This window comes from Labeo rohita, chromosome 13 (genome assembly GCF_022985175.1).
Source record: "Labeo rohita strain BAU-BD-2019 chromosome 13, IGBB_LRoh.1.0, whole genome shotgun sequence".
NCBI classification, from domain to species: Eukaryota; Metazoa; Chordata; class Actinopteri; order Cypriniformes; family Cyprinidae; genus Labeo; species Labeo rohita.
This window is the reverse complement of record NC_066881.1, coordinates 694,310-718,212: the sequence shown is the minus strand read 5'-3', so window position 1 is coordinate 718,212 and position 23,903 is coordinate 694,310. Positions and strand designations below refer to the sequence as shown.

Genomic DNA, 23,903 nt, shown 5'->3' with positions numbered 1-23,903 from the left:
TGTATATGTATAGCCCTGTGTGTTGTTCCACTGATCCTGCATGTGAATAAGAGAAAGTGTAGGTAATACAAGCTAAAATGAATTAGATTACCTAAAAAATGTAATCTAAAAGATCTAAAAGAGTGATGTTATATGTGAACAGTTGTGTAAAAGCATCTAGAATGCACAGCAGAGCATGTGGCTGCACGTGGGTGTTGATAAGGTGAATGTGTTTGTCTCACTGCAGTCATTTGGCTCAGAATCCTTTCATCTGCGACTGTAATCTCAAGTGGCTGGCCGATTACCTGCGCTCCAACCCCATCGAGACCAGCGGCGCCCGCTGCACGAGCCCTCGCCGCCTCGCCAACAAACGCATCGGCCAGATCAAAAGCAAAAAGTTCCGCTGCTCCGGTAAAACACTGGTTCAGCCTTCAACACGATCCTCACAACCACAGACCGTAAAAAACAAAACTACCAACATAACCTCAAACTTTATACACTATTCAAAACTAAATTATGTTTAATCACAAGACCATCAAACACACAGTCATGCTGGCTATCTATTACACACTGTGGGATTCATCAAAAACAATATGGCCGTGACCTCTTACTGTACTGAACGAGTTTTCCACACGATGAATTACAGTCAGCGTGCAGGTAAAACGAATACTGTCACATCATAGCAGCCGCTCAATATACACTAGCGGCCCGAAAGTATAAAGTATAGGAATAATTCATGTTTTTGAAAGAAGTCTCTTCTGCTCATCAAGGCTACATTAATTTAATCAAACATACAGTAAAGATTGTGAAATATTATTACAGTCTAAAATGACTTTCACTTGTAATGTATTGTGAAATGTAATTGATTTGTGTGATCAAAGCTGAATTTTCTGCTCCAGTCTTCAGTGTCACATGATCCTTCAGAAATCATTCTAATATGCTGATTTGCTGCTCAAAAAACATTTCTGATTATTATCCATGTTGAAGACACTTGCACAATATTTTTGTGGAAACTGTGATACATTTTACTTTTCAGAATTCACAGATGAATAGAAAGTTCAAAAGAACAGCATTTATTTGAAAGAGAAATATTTTGTAACATTCTAAATGTTTTTACTGTCACTTTTCATTAATTTAACCCATAAAAGGTTTTTATTTATAAAGCTCTAAAAACATTACTGACTGACATTTTAGTGCACTTCCTTCAAATAAGGAAAAAATAAAGGGTCTCAATTAAATATGTGCATTTTTACATGATGACCAGAGCAGTTTATTTCCTGTTTGCACCTTGAGAAGACGACGGCTGCATCAAAGCTCCAAAACGAAAGGCTAGTAAAGTATGTTAACGTGAAGATATGACAAAGATTTTTGGTTCACATTAACTTTTAGGTGTCTAGTATCAATATGTGAATTCACATATATTCAGTTTTGTTAAGTGTGGTCATAAAATGAGTAAACATGTTGATGGTCACAATAGTGAGCGGTGGGATAACAGTGAACTTAGGTATACAATATAGATCCAGTTGCAGTTGTTAGTGAAAATTACACTAAAATGTTGCAATGACAAAATATTGCACTAAATTGAAAATTCAAATGTTACAAAACAATTTACAATATTGATCTTGTAATGCTGGTAGCACTGAAGAAATATGTTAATTCAGTATACACATTATCCCACAATTGTGACCGACCATAAAACGACCATATTTCACACACTTTTCCAAAAAATTTCAAAAAATAATTATTGATTATTTCAGTGGGTTACTAATGACATATCATTTGGATATTTACATGCCTGGTAAAAAATTGGGATTAAATAGGTTAATGCAAATAATGTTTCTTGAGTAGCAAATTAAACCGGAAAAAATATTTCATTTTTGGTCAAATAAAAATAGCCTTGTTGAGAAGAACAGTTAAAAAGAACAGCAGTATATACTGTATGTTTTTTTTGTTTGTTTTTTTTTTTGCTTACAGTGCTGTTTTGGAAATAACGGACTGTGATCAAGTACCATTTATTACAAATGGTTTCCAGTGCTGAAGGCTTGAAAACATCATGATTTATTTTGGAAAATGGATCAAAATCATATACAGGAATCTCAAACTGCATTCATTTCTGTGTTGCATACGGTACTTGAATTCAGTGTTTGATACTGAGAAGTTTAGGAAAAATACAGTTTGCAGAGCTGATTCTCACACATGCATTTTGTCCAGGCATTGTGCCTGTACACAACAGCTGGTGAAATGGATTGTTACACATACCAAAACACAAGCCAGAATAATGTAAAATCTCAATTTTTCATGCTGAACACCACAGCGCCCTTACAACTGCATACACACTACACAAAAACAGCCTATACAATAATACTCCATACTGCGTCTCTGTTGCCTTCCAACACTGACATAGTCTGTTTTCCAAAGCTCATCTGTGAGCTTTTGTATGCATTTGTATTCTGCGATGCTGATTGTTGTCTTCTTGTGTCTCCATCGCAGCCAAAGAGCAGTACGTCATCCCAGGTGAGTGTGTCACATTCAATAACATGATACGAAGCCTCTGCTTCTCTTATTAGTCTGTGTTTGAGCGGCTGTACCAGTATAACAAAGTATGAAATTATGATGACTCATTTTAGAAGATCATGCTGACTGTGGGGATTTGGTGGTGGTAGCGGTGCCAAACACTCACTGTCTCGTGGAGTGTGTGTGCGCTTTAATTATTGAGCGCTCATTAGATAACAGCCTTGAGTTTGGTGCATGGAGACACTTCCTCTGTTAAGCTCTTCTGACATTTCCCCGATCGCGTCTCATCGCGAGGGTTTGCTCAAACGGCTGGAATATGACAGCGTCGTGTTTGCTGCAGGAACCGAGGACACCAGGCTGAGCAGTGACTGCAATAACGATCCAGTCTGTCCTGCCAAGTGCCGCTGCGAGTCCAACGTAGTGGACTGCTCCAATCTACGACTGAACCGCATCCCTGAGCACATCCCAGCATCAACCACTGAACTGTAAGACAACAAACACGTTACACAACACGTTCAAGAATGCCTGAAGTCAGTTATTCAATCACATTTTGCTGTGTTTTCTCAAGGCGTCTCAACAATAATGAGATCACGACGATAGAGGCCACAGGTGCTTTCAAGATGCTTTCTCACCTGAAGAAAATGTAAGTGCCGCCGCTCTGTCGTCCGTGTGACGCTCTGGTTGTGATGCTCCACTGACGCTGCTGTTTGATCTGCAGAAACCTGAGCAACAATAAGATCTCAGAAATCGAGGACGGGGCGTTCGAGGGGGCGTCTGCGGTCAACGAGCTGCACCTGACGGCGAACCAGCTGGATTCAGTGCACAGCGGGATGTTCAGAGGGATGGAGGGCCTGCGCATGCTGTGAGCCTAGTTTCTGATCAGATTCGGCCGTGATATATGGTTGTCTTTCTGTCAATTCATCTTCACCGTTTTCTGATCTAGAATGCTGCGCAACAATCGGATCAGCTGCATCCACAACAACAGCTTCACGGGCTTGCACAACGTCCGTCTGCTGTCGCTCTACGACAACACGCTGACCACCATCACACCCGGAGCCTTCGACACGCTGCAGAGCCTCTCGACCCTGTACGAGCCAAATCTCAACACACATTGGCAGAAATCCTGAGAAGGAGTTTAGCATGTGGTGGTAGAGACAGATGTTTCCTGTAATCATTAACTCGAGCCAGATCATTCCTGGGAAGCAGTGCCATTGGAGCCTGACAGTTTCTTCAACGTTTTTTCAGTTGATTTAACTGTGCATTTTCCTCATTTGTTCACTCATTCATTGTTATCATTTGGCTTTCAGAAAGTTTACTGTTTCACCGTCATATTTTACCATCTCAGGCCAAAGATACCAGGCATGAAACCATCAGAATCAAACCCTTCAAGTGAAAAAATCTGCCAATGCAATGAGTCAAAATAGACTTGTATTTTAGACTTTTTGGCAACAAGTCTTAATGTGTCATTTTGGCCACTCTACTACTGAACATTTACACATTTGGCAGATGCCTTCATCCAAAATGACTCACATTTTATTGAGTCTACATTTGATCAGTTAATGCATTCCCTGGGAATCAAACCTATGACGTGGCGTCGTTAGCGCCATGATCTCTGTTTGAGCTACAGGAATGCTTTTTTTCTGAACATGCGTTCTGCATCATAAAACTGAAAGCAAACTGGAACAAACTGTTTTAAAATTATAAGGTTGTGCACCAAACACTGCGTATCTTTATTATTGCTAGCATAAAGACCTGTTGACACCAAGAATGGTAACTATAAAGATAATTGTAAAAATAACTATATTCACACCAATGAATGATAATGTTCTGTTAAATGTAAGTGTGGGATCTGATTGGCTGTCAATGTTTTTATTGTTCATCAACTGGAAGAAATATCATTCCTCTGTGTCATTACCAGTGTTGGGAGTAACGCATTACAAGTAACGTGAGTTACGTAATATTATTACTTTTTCCAAGTATCTAGTAAAGTGTGAACGTTTTGGTGTGAAAAGGCTTTTACATTTGCCAAAAATAGAACTTTTTATATTAAAAACAAACAGATTTAAAAAGTAATGCTAAAGTAAAGTAACGCATTACTTTCCATAAAAAGTAACTGAGTAACATAATTAGTTACTTTTTTAGGGAGTAACTCAGTATTGTAATGCATTACTTTTAAACGTAACTTTCCCCAACACTGGTCATTATCATTATTGTTTTGGTGTAGACTTCCGTATTCTCATTGGTCTAGAATGATTATTAAGCCTTTATAATTCTAGTTATTGTCTTTGGTGTGAACGGGCTTCAATGCAAGCCTTTAAACAATCTGAATGCTGGTTTTCGACAACATGATGAAATTTACTCTTATAATTCATGCGAAGCATAATGGGATGTAGGAACAGATAGATACCAGTCATTATGCTGCCCCACACACTAGAGATCCAATGTTGGGTGTAATGAATTACAAAATAATCCTCCACTGAAAGAGTAGTTTGTTGTTTAGGACAAGTCTGGCGCTGAAGAAAAGGCTAATTAATATCTTTTGTGTGTGTGGCAGAAACCTGCTGGCCAACCCGTTCAACTGTAACTGCCATCTGGCGTGGCTGAGCAGCTGGCTGAGGAACCGTAAGATCGTGACTGGAAACCCGCGCTGCCAGCGGCCGGCGTTTCTCAAAGAGATTCCCCTGCAGGATGTAGCGCTACCAGACTTCCGCTGCCAAGAGGGTACACGCTCTTCTCTTTATAAATATTGATCTGACACACTGCATTGTTACGTTTTCACAGTATGATGATTCACTGCCTCTGCGTCTGTGATGTGGGCAGATCAAGAGGAAGCGAGCTGCACGCCGCCCGTCCAGTGCCCCACCGAGTGCACCTGTCTGGAGACCGTGGTCCGCTGTAGCAACAAACACCTGCGCGTCCTACCCAAAGGGATCCCGCGCAACGTCACCGAGCTGTGAGTCAAATCTCTGAACGCCATTAAACATTCTGTCTTTGCATCCTGAAATTTACAGTATCAACAAATACCTTTTCACCTCAGAAAAAAAGGAGAAAAGCACAGCCAATCAGAGCATATGTCACGTTAATATGGATCAAGATGAGGACCAATGAGATTTCACAGTAGGCGGAGCTACTACAGCAGTTCAGCAAATGAGAAAATGTTACGTGTTGAAATTCACTCCAAAAATATGTACGAATTTAATATTTGTGACCCTGGACCACAAAACCAGTCATAAGGGTCAATTTTTCCAAACTGAGATTTATACATCATCTGAAAGCTGAATAAATAAGCTTTCCATTGATGTATGGTTTGCTATAATAGAACAATATTTGTGTGCGATACAACTATTTGGAAATTTAGAATCTGAGGGTGCAAAAAAATCAAAATATTGAGAAAATCACCTTTAAAGTTGTCCAAATAAAATTCTTAACAATGCATATTACTAAACAAAAATTAATAGGAATTTTACAATATATCTTCATGGAACATGATCTTTACTTAATATCCTAATGATATTTGGCATAAAACAAAAATTAATCATTTTGACCCATACAATGTATTTTTGGCTATTGCTACAAATATACCCCAGCGACTTAAGACTTGGTTAAGACTAGGTTTTGTGGTCCAGGGTCACATTTATGTATTTGAATTGCATGTAGATTTTGGATTACAGTTTTAACAATCTAAACATACAGTACATATGCATATTTGTCAGTCATACATAAATAATATAGGTCAGATTTTTATAATAGTACTAATGAACTCAATGTGTTTTGAATAAACAATAACTAGCTTTATAGGACTATCATCAATAAGTCCAAAGTGTGGCTCAAGACAAACAAAACGGCCATTAATGGTCATTAAAATTTTCCCGCCATTTTGGATTTTCTGAAAATCTACTTTTTTGAACTCCTCGTAGGCCATTTGTCTGATTCACTCTAAATTTGACGTGCATCATCAAGACACCCTCATGGCAAAATGTTATCAAAAGAATTTTGCTGGGTGATTCATGCTTTGGCAGGATGCCAAAAGAAGTAGGCGGAGACACGTTTACTAAAATGGCAGTAACTCTTGAATGAAATGAGATATTATCACCAAACTCAGATCACATATGAAAGAGCTCAATCTTTGACAAAAATTGGGGAGTTTGACCACTTAGCAGGAGATATAGCAGGAAAAACAAACTGAAAATGGCTGTAACTACACACCCATTAGTCTGATTGACTTGAAATTGGGCATGCAGTGTCTTTGTTTGAGGTGCCATCCATATTTATGAGGGCATTGGCGTATCTCAAAGAACATGGCCGCCATTAACCAATCAACTTTGAGAACCTATAAAACAAGGTCAACAAAAACCGATCAGAACGAAACTCAATGGACCAGTTTGGCTCATGGCTCTAGAGGTCTGTGAGAAATTTGAAAGGCATTGGCCGCTAGGTGGCATTATCAGGTTTTATGCATCGTGTATCACACGATGTTTCACATATACACACAATACTCATATTATACACTATATTGCCAAAAGTATTCGCTCACCTGCCTTGACTCGCATATGAACTTAAGTGACATCCCATTCCTAATCCATAGGGTTCAGTATGACGTCGGTCCACCCTTTGCAGCTATAACAGCTTCAACTCTTCTGGGAAGGCTGTCCACAAGGTTTAGGAGTGTGTTTATGGGAATTTTTGACCATTCTTCCAGAAGCGCATTTGTGAGGTCACACACTGATGTTGGACGAGAGGGCCTGGTTCTCAGTCTCCGCTCTAATTCATTCCAAAGGTGTTCTGTCGGGTTGAGGTCAGGACTCTGTTCAGGCCAGTCAAGTTCATCCACACCAGACTCTGTCATCCATGTCTTTATGGACCTTGCTTTGTGCACTGGTGCACAGTCATGTTGGAAGAGGAAGGGGCCAGCTCCAAACTGTTCCCACAAAGTTGGGAGCATGGAATTGTCCAAAATGTCTTGGTATGCTGAAGCATTCAGAGTTCCTTTCACTGGAACTAAGGGGCTAAGCCCAGCTCCTGAAAAACAACCCCACACCATAATCCCCCCTCCACCAAACTTTACATTTGGCACAATGCAGTCAGACAAGTACCGTTCTCCTGGCAACCGCCAAACCCAGACTCGTCCATCAGATTGCCAGATGGAGAAGCGTGATTCGTCACTCCAGAGAACGTGTCTCCACTGCTCTAGAGTCCAGTGGCGGCGTGCTTTACACCACTGCATCCGACGCTTTGCATTGCACTTGGTGATGTATGGCTTGGATGCAGCTGCTCGGCCATGGAAACCCATTCCACGAAGCTCTCTGCACACTGTTCTTGAGCTAATCTGAAGGCCACATGAAGTTTGGAGGTCTGTAGCGATTGACTCCGCAAAAAAATTGGCGACCTCTTCGCACTATGCGCCTCAGCATCCACTGACCCTGCTCCGTCAGTTTACGTGGCCTACCACTTCGTGGCTGAGTTGCTGCCGTTCCCAAACGCTTCCACGTTCTTATAATACAGCTCAAAAAAATTGGCGACCTCTTCGCACTATGCGCCTCAGCATCCACTGACCCTGCTCCGTCAGTTTACGTGGCCTACCACTTCGTGGCTGAGTTGCTGCCGTTCCCAAACGCTTCCACGTTCTTATAATACAGCTGACAGTTGACTGTGGAATATTTAGGAGCGAGGAAATTTCACGACTGGACTTGTTGCACAGGTGGCATCCTATCACAGTTCCACGCTGGAATTCACTGAGCTCCTGAGAGCGACCCATTCTTTCAGAAATGTTTGTAAAAACAGTCTGCATGCCTAGGTGCTTCAATTTATACACTTGTGGCCATGGAAGTGATTGGAACACCTGATTCCGATTATTTGGATGGGTGAGCGAATACTTTTGGCAATATAGTGTATGTTAGATGTCATTCTGAACAACTTTGCCTCTAGAACCACTGCTATCAATCAAATGGTTCGTTAAATATTTGACATTATGTAAAAAAGCTCGTCAAACTCGTCCTAGAGGGTTCGTCTGATTTTCACCAAAACTGATACAGACCATCTTCGCATGATTCTAACAAAAAGTTCTCAAAGCTTTTTGATAGACTCAACCGTTCTCGAATAATGCACACATGAATTTGACGAAGAGCTCACCAAAGTAGACATGAGGCTATTTCCTCAACAGTTTATCGTGTTCAGACCAAACTTTGAGTTTGTTCTGACAACCATGTCGTGAGGTTACCTGCACAGTTTCAGCACAGTGCCACCTAGTGGTTAGGAGATATGCAAAATTGCAAAATGGGTCTAAGGCTGTTTCTCTGCAATTCTTTGGCATATTGGCACCAAATCTTGTGTGTCACTCCTAGTTAACTACTATCTTAATTTTGGACCAGTGCCACCTATTGGTCAAAAGTGATAAATCATGAAATAATCTTTGTAGTGATTTTATTTATGATTTTGCAGACTTTTTGGGTAAAATCATCTTAAAATGTCTATAATCGCACAAAGTTCTTAAAGTGCTTGAACCCCGGTAAATGCTGCTTGCAGCTGTATTTGTATTTAGAAATTGATTTAAAACTGTAATTTTATGTGCAGTTCAAACACATAAATCTTAAATTTAGGTCTAAATATTTTTGAGCGTTGTTGTTGGTTACAAAATTCTTAGAGACTCTTAGAGACTTTTTATGGGTAACAGATCTCTCATCACACCTGGTTTGCACACAATGTTTGAGGAAACCATACAGCAGTTGATGAATGGCTGAAATACAGACAGTTAATCTGTGCTTAGATTTATCTTGATCTGGTTTTGATTTGAAAACACACACACACACACACACAAAGATAAAACCATAAATGCAAAACCTTTCTTGGTATCAGTAAAAGGGTTGTATATAATGTGAGCGTGAAGCAGGAGTGTAATGAGAGTGGTTTTCAGTGGGAGTGACACACACAGACCATCAGCAGATGCCTGTCGTTCCTCCGAGCGTGAAAACCTCTCATTTGGCCAGAGCTCTCACTGACTCTAGCCAGGTGTGCTGCTCTCTCAGTCCGTCATTAAAGCCGTCTCCTCCTACCAAAACACCATGACCAGGTGCTGAGAGGCTGCTTCATTCCTGCCAAACGCCCAGCAGACTTTCACACACACTTTGTTTCTCAGCTACAGCACCACACACGCACGCACACACCACGTACAGACACAAAGACAAAAGCATCATAAAAGTGTTCCATACAAGTCTTCTAAAGCCATATGTCTGTGAGAAGCAGATAAATATGCAGATCTGTCCTCTGAATGGCTTTAACAGTGAGTTCGTGTCTGCAGGTATCTGGATGGAAACCAGTTCAGCGTGGTGCCGAAGGAGCTGTCCAACTTCAAAAACCTGCAGCTAGTGTACGCCTCGCTTCTTACTGTTTGACAGACGTGTGTTCTTCAACAAGCTGTTGTCTTGGTTTAACAATCATCTTGTGATCTTTCATTTCAGAGACCTGAGTAACAACAAAATCAGCTCGTTGACCAACTCTTCGTTTGCAAACATGAGTCAGCTGACCACCCTGTACGTCTACAACAACGTCAATGACACGTTAAAAACTCATCTGTGAAACTGAAATCTCACGGCAGGTTTTTGTCTTATTGTGTTCTGCAGGATCCTGAGCTATAACGCTCTTCGCTGTATCCCGACTCTGGCGTTTGGAGGTCTTCAATCTCTCCGCTTGCTGTACGTACTGAAGCTCTTTACTAACTAGACATCAAGCACTAAAGCTGCCTTTCTATTGTCTCAAGCATTCGATCACAATTGTGGCTTTTCACCCACTGGTGGCAGTCACTCGAGGCTTTCAAACTGGCTGTGAAGCAGCCGTTACCTTTCACTTAATCACATAGCAAAAAAATCAGTGATGTACGAAGCCCCAGACTTGACATGCAGGGAAAAAAAAAAAATATATATATATATATTGTAGCCACAAATTAAACTTAAAATCTTGATAATGTTGTGCTGCATCTTGGTCACTTTTGAAAAAGACTTTTAATCTCAGAAAGTTTTTTTACCTGGTTAAATAAAGGACATGATGATGGTGATGACAAATGAACAATTTGTTCTCACAACTAATACGTGAGCACAATTTACTAATTTGTTACCTTGTGTTAAGCAAATAGTAAGCACATTTTACTAATTTATCACCTCTTTGTAATTAAAGTTTTAACAACTCCTGTTCACAAATTTAATAAACCTGTCATCCTTTTTCCATAGCGAGAGAAGACTACACTGTAAAAAATAAAAAAAAACACAATTTGTTGAGTCAGCTTAAAATAATTTTGTTACCCTGCTGCCTTAAAAATTTAAGTTCAGTCAATTAAAATAAGTTTAGTCAACTTGAAATGTTAGGTTGTTAAGTACTAAGTGAAAACTTAGATATTTGAGTTGACTTAACAAAAAATTTGGTTTTGTTAAACTTAAAAGCTCGGTAAGTAACCCAGCTGCCTTAAAATTTTAAGTTGAATCAACTCAAATATCTAAGTTGTCCTTTAGTACGACTTAACATTTCAAGTTGACTAAACTTTTTTGAGTTGAATGAACTTAAATTTTTAAGGCAGCAGGGTAACAAATTATTTCAAGTTGACTCAACAAATTGTTTTGTTTTTTACAGTGTAGTGTGGCTGTTTTTAATAAAGTATGACAGAACTGTAACGGGGATGTAGCCTGTTCACAAATCATTAAACAAACAGAACTGATTAGCAAAAATGAGGCAATGAATTAGTAAACTGTGCTTACAGTTTACTTAAAACAAGATAACAAATTAGTAAATCATGCTCATTAATAAGTCATGCAAATTAATTGTTAATATGTGGCCACAGCATAGTTTTTTTCCCATGTCATTTTTTTTTGGGCTCTGTAATTCTAAATGTATGAATACATTCACACACACACACACACAAAAATGACCCCCAGTTTGATTGAAAGAAAAGCAGAGTAGGGTTTCTAGGGTTAATTAATGTAAACAGTTCTGTTAGAATTTAAAAAAAAAAATTACAGAAATGTTTACAAAATAACATTTCAGAGATAAAACCCAGTTTTAGTTTTTAGTTTTGATTATTTTGAGTTTGAAATAGTTCACAAAAGTTCAAATATTTCAGTGCATCCAATGCTCAAATTAAATCTGAAATCAATGACTTCAGGTGTGCCATTGTTAGAAACAGTGGAAAGGTGTTTAAATGTCCTAGAAACAAGTGATAACAAACATCTTTTTCAACTTTACCAGTCATCAAGTGATGTTTGACGAGACAGTTGGAAGTTGTTTCTATTGCGGTCCAAAATCTATTTCATTTAGCTGTAGATTAATGAAATACAATACGACAGATGATTGTGCTAAGACTGTTGTTGCTGTACAGCTGTGTTGTCAGCTAAGCATGAAGCAGGGAACAGTGTCTCTGGTTATCGTGCCTGTCATTTGTGCGTTCAGTAACCCAACACCAGCTTCCCTGAATTCCTCAGAAGCTGCAGCATGGAAACAGATAAACCTGAGCTGCAGCTGAGGGCAGGTGACCAATAAGACCTGCAGAAAACACAGCTGGGCTCATACATGTGTATCAAGTCAAGTCATGTATATTTGTATAGAGCTTTATGCAATACTTTACACTACATAATAGAGTCATTGTTCAGATCAGTTTAGCTCAGTGTTAAAGGAGAAGTCCACTTCCAAAACAAAAATTGACAGATAATGTGCTCACCCCCTTGTCATCCAAGATGTTCATGTCTTTCTTTCTTCAGTCGTAAAGAAGTTAAGTTTTTTGAGGAAAACATTTCAGGATGTTTCTCCATATAATGGACTGATATGGTGCCCCGAGTTTGAACTTCCAAAATGTAGTTTGAATGCAGCTTCAAACGATCACAAATGCGGTTGTAAATGATCCCAGCCGAGAAAGAAGGGTCTTATCTAGTGAAACGATCGATTATTTTCATTTAAAAAAAACAATTTCTGTACTTTTTAATCTCAAACACTCGTCTTGTCTTTCTCTCCCTGAACTCTGTGTATTCTGACTCAAGACAGTTAGGGTATGTCGAAAAACTCCAATCATATTTTCTCCCTCAACTTCAAAAATCATTTCAAAATCATCCTACATCACTGCAGAAGTACCGACACAGTCTTTGCAAAGTGAACATGCAAAGAAGATCAAACACCCTTAACAAAAAAGGTAAAACAGCGATATAGGATGATTTTGAAGTTGAGGGAGAACATGAGATGGGAGTTTTTCGACATACACTAACTGTCATGAACCGGAACAAAAACAGTCCAGACAGAGTAATAAGACCCTTCTTCCTCAGCTGGGATTGTTTACAACCACATTTGTGATCGTTTAAAGCTGCATTTAAACTGCATTTTGAAAGTTCAAACTCGGGGCACCATATCAGTCCATTATATGGAGAAAAATCCTGAAATGTTTTCCTCAAAAAACAATTTCTTTACAACTGAAGAAAGAAAGACATGAACATCTTGGATGACAAGGGGGTGAGTACATTATATGTGAATCTTTGTTTTGGAAGTGGACTTCTGTAATTCAATTTAATTCAATAACATCAATAATTAAACAAATGAAATTTAGCTATAAAGCAGCACTTAAGTCAAGATAGTGTCATAAATGTTTAAAATTAATGTTACATTACATATACAATTTTGATTCTTTTGGATTACATTAATTGCATTTAACATTAACTAATAAACTTAATGTGATGCATATTTGTCATTCGCACCAAATGGATGGAAATTTTATATGCAGTTTAAATACATAAACTGTAAATTTAAGCCTAAAAATTTTTTGAGTGTAAACCCCTGCTGAACCTTTTATGGAAATCAATTCCCACACTCTTTCGCATGTTTGAGATGATATGAGTAGCATATGTCATATCAACATACATCATGTCATCAGTATGTCCAGAGATACTCCAGCTTTATGTCAAAAACAGCGTAAGGCACACTGGTACCACACTGACGGTTGTGTCTCTTTTGTTCTAAGGTCTCTGCATGGTAATGACATCTCTGAACTGCCTGATGGGATCTTCAACGACGCTGCATCGCTGTCACATCTGTGAGTAAAGAGTCCAAACAAATGCATGAAAATAAATATACAGACACACTTTACAAAATACTGTGTGACAAATACTGCACACACACACAAACAGAAGAGCACATCCACATCTGCTTTGCCCTAAAGCTGCAATTTAGAGAGCCGTAAACACACATCAGTACTTGTGTCTTCCCAGGGTTTGTGCTCTGGGTGGTCAGTCTGTGCTGCCCACTGTCTGTCCTCATATCCGTTAACCATCTTCACATGTTACCGCCGACTCTTCTGTGAGAGACGCAGACAGAACGAGCGTGAGCTAACGTGTCTGTGTGGCCAGACACTGCCTGTTATAAAACAGATCTAAAATCGTATTAGATGAAGCCACTGAAACTGATGGAGAGTAGCCGACACACACACACACACGTTAGGTGCATCACTTGAATTCTGTTCTGGCAGTCGATGATTTCTGATTGTTACAATTGATTGTTAACAGCCTACAGTTAGTCTGTTGTGTTATGTTATGTGGCAGAATAATTAATGATTAATTGTCCTAAATGTTATTATCTATTGAATATTGCTGCATTTTTTCATATAATTGCTAATTTGCATGTTTTAATAAAAAGCATTCATCCAAATGCGATTGTGGGATGCGGGGATTTTACCATGGACATTTCACTTTACAAATCCAAACTTTACAAATGTCTTGTGGGTTTGGAACGACACGAGGATGAGAAAATAATGACAAAATTTTCATGTTTGGATGAACTAACCCTGCATTTCTGCTAGAATCACAGTAACATGCAGCCTGTCGTTCCATTTGTCTTTATTTTAGGGGAGTTGAATAGAATTCAAACACGCTTTGTTTGGCCATTCCAACAGCTTTATATTATGGACGTCTACAGCGCCATCTAGCAGTAATGATGATGTAACACACTACATAGCATACATGAGTACAGCCTGTCTGAAACGTCTCCGTTTTCACAGTTTCTCCTTCTCTTTACAAAGAGACGTATTTGGCTTCCTTTTAGTACTCAGGAAACTGTGATCAAAATGTTTTGTTGCAAAAATGAGTACATCCTCCTGAAAATTACAAAAAAAAAAAAACACATTCTGTTGACTATATGTAACGTTGCGCCTACGTATCTACTAACTCTCATTAGAGTGTTAGTAGAGTATTAGTAGACAGGTAGAGTTAGGGTTAGAATAAGTTGACATGTACTTGCAAAGTTACTTATAGTCAGTAGTCAGTCTGTTACCAGAAATGAAGCAGACAGTCTACTAATTAGTTGACGTAGATGCAACGCTAAATAAAATGTCACCAAATTCTGGTGGAAGTTACAGGAAATTTTGACGCAAGAATGTTAAACCAAAACTTTTGGTTCAGGAGTAATTACTTGACAATTCAAAGTGTTATATAGCCTATTGAATCCTAGTCTAATGCTGACAATAATGGAACCACTTGGGAGAGAATGACGATGGAGGATTACCAAGAAATTCAAAAACAATAGACTTCTTACAAGGTTCCTGATATAATCAGGCCTTCATTTAGTTTTATTCCCTGTGTTGTTGGGCATTTTTTCAAGATGACAATGACTATACACATTCTTCCCAGGTGAAAAACCTGAAGTGGACAAGCATTTTACCCCACTTTAACACTTTTGAGCAGCTGTGGAGGATTTTTGCAGCACTTCCCATTAAAGACCAGGGTGTTTAAAGAAGACGTCCTCCAGGATAGATGTGATCATTTGTTGTAAACTTGCACACTCAGTACCAAGAATGGTTAGAGCACTTTTTTAAAGTTATGGAGGACATGCTATGCACTAGAATATTACACCTTTTTTACAAATGTATTCAACATTGCTCTCATTTTTGCAAGAATTTATTTAAGCAAAATTGCCCGGTTGACTTGTTTTACAGGTAGGGATGACATTTTTTCAGGTTTTATTAAAGATGTATTCAGTCACTTTCAATTCTCATCTTTCCATGAGTTGCAGTAGCGATCATTAAGAAACAGAAGTATATCTATGTACTCGTGTTTGCTGTGTACTGTACATTATACACAGGCGGGGATTGTTCAAATACATGCCTTTAATGCATCTCATTTTGGCTGTCTAAAATTCTACATTTTTAAATGCTGGTTTAACTGGAGTATGTGTGATTGCTCTCAGGGCGATTGGTGCGAATCCTTTGTACTGTGACTGCCGCCTGCGCTGGCTCTCCGACTGGGTGAAAACTGGCTACAAGGAGCCTGGCATCGCACGCTGCGTTGGACCGCACGGCATGGAGGGAAAATTACTGCTCACCACCCCTGCAAAGAGATTTGAATGTCAAGGTAAGATGCATGAGTGGAATGACGATGAGACAATAAAAGATGAAGATAAAAGTCCATGAAATGCATCGGTTTTGTAGACCACAAAACTCATAGTCTGCCCTGCATCTTATCAGAGACACTCAGATTCCCGTCGTGCATCCTTGTAATACAGTATGTATGTTTTTTGAGAGACTTTTATTGTGTGTCTGTCAGGGTCACGAGTAGTAAGGGTCGTGTTTCTGTGTCTACAGGTGAAGTGGACACTGCTATACTAGCAAAGTGTAACCCGTGCATGTCTAACCCCTGTCTGAACCACGGCAGCTGCGAGGCCGATCAGACGGACGGCTACAGGTGTCAATGTTCAGAGGGTTTTAAGGTGAGCACAAAAAACACATGAGCAATGTGAATCCTGACAGACAGATATGAAACGTTCACACATTTCCTTTCACGCTCAGGGCAAGAACTGCGAGACGCCGCTCAACGCTTGTGTCAGTGAGCCCTGCAAGAACGGAGGAACGTGCCACATGTCTGGAGAAGAGGATGAAGGCTTTAGGTGGGTGTCAACATATTTTCCTAATCATTTATTAATGCGTGAAGTGGTTTAAAGCATACAATAAAGTGTCAGAAAGTGCTTAGAAAGATTGATCCCCATTTAAAATCATGTCTTTGTGTTTTCTCAGCTGTTCATGTGCTGCAGGCTTTGAAGGCCCCACATGTGACACTGACACTGACGAGTGTAAAGATAATGACTGTCAGAACGGAGCAACCTGCATAGACGGGATCAACAATTACACGTGTTTATGTGCCCCTTTTTACACAGGTACACATTACTGCTTACTAAACAAATACATTTTTTGTTTAATCAAAACTGCATTTTATTTCGATAGTCCACTTCAAACATTCTACTGACTACAAGTAACTTTGCAACTACAGTACATGTCAACTGTTATGGTTAGGGTTAGAATAAGTTAACATGTAGTTACAAAGTCAATGTCTGACCATCAAAACAAAGTGTAAACAGATATTAAGCAGACAGTCTAGTTGACAATTAGTTGTAAAGTTAGTAGAAGGTTTAAACTGGACTATCGAAATAAAGTGTTACCACAAACAGTTTTACGGTTGCATTTTGTTTTACAGTATGTGTACTTACAATGTACTTAACTAAGCAAGTACTGGGTAATTTAAGGTCACTGCATGGGTTAAAGTTAGGTTTAGGGGTAGGTTCAGGGTTAATACCTAGTTATTACCCAGTTATTGACCATAATAAGTATATAGTCTGCACATGTGGAACAGGGCTGTAAAATAAAGTGCTACCAAATTTTCTTTTCTCTTAAATTCTTGTAAGCACATTGTTATTACACTAGACTTACAGATTGCACTGTTTGTGTGTGTGTAGGGGAGATGTGTGAGGATATGGAGGACATGTGTGCTTCTGCTCGCAGTCCCTGCAAACACCAGTCCACCTGCTTCATCACAGTCACCGGACCAAAGTAACCACATCTCCTTTAACCTAGCAGCCAAATAACAGCCTTTTTATTAACCAAATGTTTAAATCTTTACTAAGAGCTCTATAATGGATGCGTACATGTGTGTTTGATTTAGGTGTATATGTGCACCTGGTTATGTGGGTGATGACTGCAGCGTGAACTATGACGACTGTAAGGACCACAGGTGTCAGAATGGGGCACAGTGTGTGGATGAGGTTAACGGGTACTCCTGCGTTTGCCCCAAAGGCTACAGGTCAGTCCTATACACCATTATATTTACATTTTAATACCTCTGGAGTGAACCCCAGTTCATCAGTAGTCATTTGATAGACTGAAACTAATGTCAGTGTATTTGTTTACAACTGGTTTTTATTTGCTACTAACTGAAGACATTTTGCCAACTGGTGACCAGTTTCTTAGCAGTGTACTTTAATCACAGTGCCACATCACGTTCCTTGGAGTTTCTTGTGATGGAGGTAGAAAGTACTCGTTATCCAGGCGGTGATACTGTGGAGTGTGGCATTTAGGGAGATTCAGGGAGATTGCCCTGTCACCTCTCATCACTGTCCGACAACATGCAGACACCACTTAAGCAGACTTTTAATTCTGGAGGGATTTTATGTGACTCAAAATGTGAAGAAGTGAACGATTTGTTACATGTGATCCATACGCCAGAGTGCACTTTTCATGTTACTAATGCATCTCCGTATGAATAGCTTTTGGTATTCCCTGTTAATATGTCATCTTGGATAAAAGTTGTCCCAGTTGAGTGTTTGAGCAAAAGCTCAACTTTCTCTTAAGCCGCTTTTCCACTGTCGGGCCGAACGGTTCTTAGAACGGTCAGGTATGGTTCCAGTTGTGTTTCCACCTGAGCCTGGTACGGCACGGCACGATTACAAACCGTTCTCGGCCTGGACCATTCTAATAGAGTGTGTGCGCTAAGCGAAAGTGCGCCATTTGATCACAGCCAAGTAAACAGCTACGCTGCGTTCATAGCTCATGCATTAATACTGTAAAAAAATTTGGTATCCCCTCAGCATTTGTTGGTAACGTTATACCTGTCGTCGCCTTCTGTTTATTTTATATTTTTGCGCCAAGAGTTGTGTCCTTTTTTTCTGTTATTTAACTGAGTAAATATCAGATTTAAAAAAAAAGGAATCCCAAAAACAGAAATAATTGATCATTGTCCATATGGCTGTTTACATTACAATTACACTGACGCATTTGTATTTACATTCCAAAGAGTTCCGTTATCAGCACCACAGTGGAAAATGAAACCGTATCTGTGCTGACTGGCCCGGATCATCACGGAACGGAACGGTTAAGCAAAGAGAATGGTTCGGCCCAACAGTGGAAAAGCGGCTTTACTCTTTCTCTTACTCCGAAATATACAGATACAGATCATTTGGGAACTAATTTTGCAATCTGTCATTGCCATGATCCTAGATGGCATTTTCTCAACAAATCATCTCAATACCTGAGGTAATCATACCTGAAACTCTGAAACTATCAGTGGGAAATATTCATTACACACAGTTGTGAAAAGAAAAAGTATGCATTGTAGCTATAAAATTTTAATTAATCTTCAACTGCTTCACAGCAGTCTAAGGACTTGAAAACGATGTTGATGTTTTTATCAAGAACAACTTGTGACTTGAAGATCAGATCAACTTTTATGACAAATTCATGCAGAAGGACCGCTCCTGGCTCGCTAAGAAGAGGTTGGACAGAGCACGGTTCAGTTGGGCTCGGGCGTGATACGGATGTGGTGTGAGCGTTAACCGCACCCGAGCGCAGAACTTCTGATACATGCAGCATGATTGCGTTAAAATTTCTGAGCAGCAAAAGCAATAGATCTGTGAGGGCCGTGTGTCACTGCATCCCAAAAATAATAAACCACAAAATTAAGAAAACAATGGACTCCATCGTTCGCAAGAGCGCTTTTCTTCCTGAGGTGCATTTCCTGGAAGCAACTATGGTCGCAAGTTCTGTCATTACAAAAAAGGTTCAGTGGAACTTAACGACCATAGTTAGCTAACAATGCTTTTGGGAAATGCACCCCTGGTTCGCATCATAATGAAGTAAGTGTGGTCCGGACAGAGTTTGCAGAGTTTAAAATACACCAACACATAACTTCAGGCCCCACATGTATCACCTCCTTACTGTGGTGGAGGGGTTTGAGTGACAGTAATCCTGAGAGCTAGCCTTAGTACTAGCATTAGGCAAATTGGTCCCAGGTGATATGCCAGACAAAGAGCGTTCCATCCCAATGGAAGGTAGGCTGCCAGACAAAACCAGGAAACCTGAACAGATTTTGAGGATGAACTGGGAATGTTTGGTGAAGGCTCTTGTCCGGAAGATCTTTAATTCCCACCTTCAGATGAGTTATTCCTTTCATCCTGAGGGAGGCTGGAGACATTGAGTCGGTGGGGACACATTGGTAGACAGTAGTTGTGGAAGAAAAAACTTGGGTGTTGGAAGAGCTCAGAAAAGCCATTCTAACCAACAGATGGCTTATGCAGGGGAGGCATGGTCTGATCCAGGATATTGTTTATTAGGGCCAGGAACTGCTGAGATATTGTCTTGAGGTGGAAGGAACACTTTGAGGAGCATCTGGACCTGAAGTTTGTTGTTGGGCTGTCATGGCTGATGTGTCTGTTCAGCACTGTATAGCAAGGCTGGACAAATTTTGGCACTTTTCCACTGTGTGGTACGACTCGGCTCGGCTCAGCTCGGTTTGCATTTCCACTGCAGTTTAATACCACTTTAGAGTGGGCGGGATTATACACATCACCGCATCAAGCTCTCACTGGATCCGCTCCTTGGCGATAAACAAGAGGAACGTCTGTACTTCTTCAACAGACCATAAAGAAGCAATTTTTGGGTTGTTAAAAAAAGTAGTGTTTGAATGCTGTACTGACTTAAATCTAGTGGGTCTGGTGTCTTGTGTTGCAAAGTTCAATTCTCTCCAGCTAATCAGTTATCAGCAGGGTTAACACTTCACATTTTGGTAACGGTACAGCTCACTTGGAACCTCAGTCGAGGTGGTACAGAAAATGTACCAGGTACCAAGTACTGTACACAGTGGAAACCCCCCAAAAGTGAGCCGTACCAATCCATACTGTGCTGTACCATGCAGTAGGGGTACAGCAACAGGATTAGAACTAAACTTTGTAGGACAGTGGTGCTCCAGGACCAAAGTTGCCCAGCCCTGCTGTATGGGGATCAGGAGCAGCACTTGAGGATTGGCAGAAGGGTGTGGTGGTTCATCTCAAGGGATCACACTTCTTAGCCTGCTATGGAAAAGCCTAAGCCAGTAAAGACCTCGGTAAGAGGGAGGAACAACGCTGCACTTGAAAGAGTGTGGATCTACTTTCCTAGAGGGGGCATGAGATTTTGCTTATGCAGTCTAAAAGTGCTTAAAGTTGTCAACTTTAAAAAGGTCTATGACTCCATCCCCAGGGTTTTTCTGGGGGGTACTATGGGAGTATAGGGTACTGGAGCAACTTATGCATGACATCTGGTCCCTAAACAACTGGTGCAAGAGGTTTGTCTGTATTCTCAGCAGTAAGTCAGGCTTGTTCCTAGGCGGTGTTGGACTCCCACCAAGGTTGTCCGATTGTCACCTATGCTGTTTGTGACATTCATGGATAGGATCTCAAGAAACAGCAGAGAAACTGAGTGTTTCTAGGTGTGGACCTATCCAGGCATTTATTAATTGTGACCTTAAGTGACACTTGGACTGTGGAATAAGGGTCTGTGCCTCATATCTGAGGCCATGATTCTTAGTCAGGAAAATATGTATTGTCCTCATTAGGTAAGGAATGAGTTGCTTCCGTGTGAGACTGGTAGGTGGATCAGGGCAGTGATCGCAGTAATGCGGTCATTATACCAGGCTGTAGTGATGAAGACTAGGCTTAGCATGTGGGCAGTGCTTTCAAGATTATGGGTCCAACAGATGAAATTAAGTAATTTTTGGTCCTGGTTATTAGGACTAAAATCTAACTATTAGGTTAGATTATTTGGTGATGACACTGTGAGTCTTTTTTTGTGCCTGCTTCAAGTATCTAGGCCAGGGGTGCCCAAACTCGGTCCTGGAGGGTCGGTGTCCTGCAGAGTTTAGCTCCAACCCCAATTAGGCACCCATGAACCAGCTAATCAAGCTCTTGCTAGGCATACTAGAAACTTCCTGGCTGGTGTGTTGAGGCAAGCTGGAGCCAAACCCTGCAGGGACACCCGCCCTCCAGGATCAAGGTTCCCCACCCCTGGTCTAGGCTGTCTACAGCCTTTCTGTATAACAACTTGTGGGGTTCCAATAGTGTTTTTTATGTGTGTTGTTATCTTAAGATATTGTTTGATTATTTGTCTGACATTATATACAACAGTGATTCAGACTGAGATGGAAAGACCCACACAATTGCAGTGTGTGCCTCTTGTCATGCAGTCTCTCTTACAGATGCTAACTCCAGCAAAAGAACATGCTTAAGAGAAAATCCAATTACATCTGAGATTATCAAAAGTGACCCGAAACATTTTGTCTGCAGTGGACAGCTTTGTGAAGTCCCATCTACGCCACGCTCTCTCTGTGACCTGGCTGACTGTCAAAACAATGCCCCCTGTGTGGAGCGGGGGGGCCATGCGCTGTGTCAGTGCCTGGAAGGGTTTGGTGGACCACGCTGTGAAAAGTTGGTCAGTGTCAACTTTGTGGACCGAGACTCCTACCTGCTACTGAGTGACCTGAAGAACTGGCCTCAGGCTAACATCACACTACAGGTATTCAACAAAGCTCACACTTTAAACTAGGGGTCACCAGACTCGGTCCTGGAGGGCCGGTGTCCTGCAGAGGCACCAGCCCTCCAGGACCGAGTTTGGTGACCCCTGCTTTAAACAAAAACTGGATGAAGTTTGTCAGTGTTATTGTATAACATTTTTCATATGGCTTGAAGAATACACTAGTAAATTTTAAGTAGGGGCACTTTATAATGGGTACATTATCAGCAGTGTAGCGATAAAGTCCATTTCTTGGCATTGGCAAACTAGGTGGACACTCCAGTTAGATTTGTTCTGTTCATCGACTGATAATGGATCTATTTTGGTTCTGTTCTCAGGTGTCCACAGCAGAAGACAATGGCATTCTTCTGTACAATGGGGACAATGACCACATTGCTGTGGAGCTTCATGAAGGTCATGTTAAAGTCAGCTATGACCCTGGCAGCCAACAAAGTCATGCAATCTACAGGTGATCTGGAGTTTTAAGCTGTATTTTTTATACAAATTGGATGTTGACAGATCACTACATTTAATTTTTAAAAGATCAGGTCATTTTGCATTTCCCATTCAGCAGCTGACTACAAATGAAACAGTTACAAATCTTCAATACAATTTAAATTTCACATCAGGTATCTTTTATGTTTGTTTTCCACAGTACTGAGACCATCAATGATGGTCAGTTCCACACAGTAGAACTGGTGACCTTTGACCAGATGGTGAACCTTTCCATAGATGGTGGTATCCCGACAACCATGGACAGCTTTGGTAAAGTGCAGCCCTTGAGGGGAGAAGCTCCATTATATGTGGGAGGTAGGAGTGCACCACAAATATCTGCCTCCATCACAGCTACCATAACTGTACAAAACTGTCCACAGTGCACCCATGAATTTCCAAACAAACTGTAGGTGATTTCAATTAAAAAAAATAACATAAAAATCTGTCTACCTGTAATTGTCCAGTAATTCTAAAGACCATGATCAGAGTTGCAGATAAACTGTGTATGACAGTCCACCTAAGACAGGAGCAGGATTTATAGAACCTAGCTATATATGAATTTATCAGTGTTCTGCTACATGTGTACCACTGGTCTCTTCCCAACTGTGCTTTTACAACATCTTCTTGCTGAATCAGGCATGCCGGTCAGCGTCCACCCCACAGCTCCCCGCATCTGGCAGATCCAAAACAGCTCCAGTTTTCATGGCTGCATTCAGAACCTTTACATCAATAATGAGCTACAAGACTTTACCAAGACCCAGATGAAACCTGGTGTGGTCCCTGGATGTGAGCCCTGCCGAAAGATATACTGCCTCCATGGCATTTGCCAACCCAACACCGCCACGGGCCCCGTATGCCACTGCCAGCCCGGATGGAGTGGGCAACACTGTGACCAGCCTTTGGCGAACCCGTGCCTGGGCAGCAAGTCAGTCAAATTCTTTGAGTTAAATATTCAGATTGGACCAGGGTGCAACAAGTAATGCTCTAATTTCTTTCTTCTTCGTTTTACACAGGTGTGTCCACGGGAGATGTATTCCGATGGACATGCAGTCGTACCGCTGTGAATGCCAAGAGGGTTTTCACGGTGCCCTGTGCAACCAGCAGGAAGAGCTCTTCAATCCATGCAGAAAGCTACAATGCAAACATGGTCATTGTCAGATATCTGACACAGGAGATGCCTACTGTCATTGCGAGGTGGGCTACACTGGAGAGTTTTGTGACAAGGGTAAGAAAACAGAAGCACAACCCAAGCCAGGCACATGGTCATTGTCAATACTATTACTGAATTTGATTAGTAATTGTCCACTTTCAATCTGAT

At 40.6% G+C, this 23,903-nt stretch overlaps 1 protein-coding gene across 2 annotated transcripts in view; it reads left to right on the top strand.

Moving 5' to 3' along the window:
• The window catches only part of slit1a (slit homolog 1a (Drosophila)), an 89,716-nt gene that overhangs the window by 63,196 nt on the left and 2,617 nt on the right, over positions 1 to 23,903 (top strand). For both annotated transcript variants that reach the window (XM_051125524.1, XM_051125523.1), the window contains 23 exons: positions 227 to 390; positions 2,470 to 2,493; positions 2,834 to 2,978; positions 3,062 to 3,136; positions 3,212 to 3,355; positions 3,437 to 3,580; positions 5,048 to 5,214; positions 5,314 to 5,446; positions 9,788 to 9,856; positions 9,948 to 10,019; positions 10,110 to 10,181; positions 13,475 to 13,546; positions 15,691 to 15,854; positions 16,085 to 16,209; positions 16,289 to 16,386; positions 16,514 to 16,653; positions 17,230 to 17,323; positions 17,436 to 17,573; positions 21,865 to 22,093; positions 22,429 to 22,559; positions 22,746 to 22,900; positions 23,222 to 23,510; positions 23,599 to 23,810. In XM_051125524.1, coding sequence (XP_050981481.1) covers positions 227 to 390; positions 2,470 to 2,493; positions 2,834 to 2,978; positions 3,062 to 3,136; positions 3,212 to 3,355; positions 3,437 to 3,580; positions 5,048 to 5,214; positions 5,314 to 5,446; positions 9,788 to 9,856; positions 9,948 to 10,019; positions 10,110 to 10,181; positions 13,475 to 13,546; positions 15,691 to 15,854; positions 16,085 to 16,209; positions 16,289 to 16,386; positions 16,514 to 16,653; positions 17,230 to 17,323; positions 17,436 to 17,573; positions 21,865 to 22,093; positions 22,429 to 22,559; positions 22,746 to 22,900; positions 23,222 to 23,510; positions 23,599 to 23,810 — 3,056 coding nt within the window. The remainder of the gene's footprint in view (positions 1 to 226; positions 391 to 2,469; positions 2,494 to 2,833; positions 2,979 to 3,061; positions 3,137 to 3,211; positions 3,356 to 3,436; positions 3,581 to 5,047; positions 5,215 to 5,313; positions 5,447 to 9,787; positions 9,857 to 9,947; positions 10,020 to 10,109; positions 10,182 to 13,474; positions 13,547 to 15,690; positions 15,855 to 16,084; positions 16,210 to 16,288; positions 16,387 to 16,513; positions 16,654 to 17,229; positions 17,324 to 17,435; positions 17,574 to 21,864; positions 22,094 to 22,428; positions 22,560 to 22,745; positions 22,901 to 23,221; positions 23,511 to 23,598; positions 23,811 to 23,903) is intronic.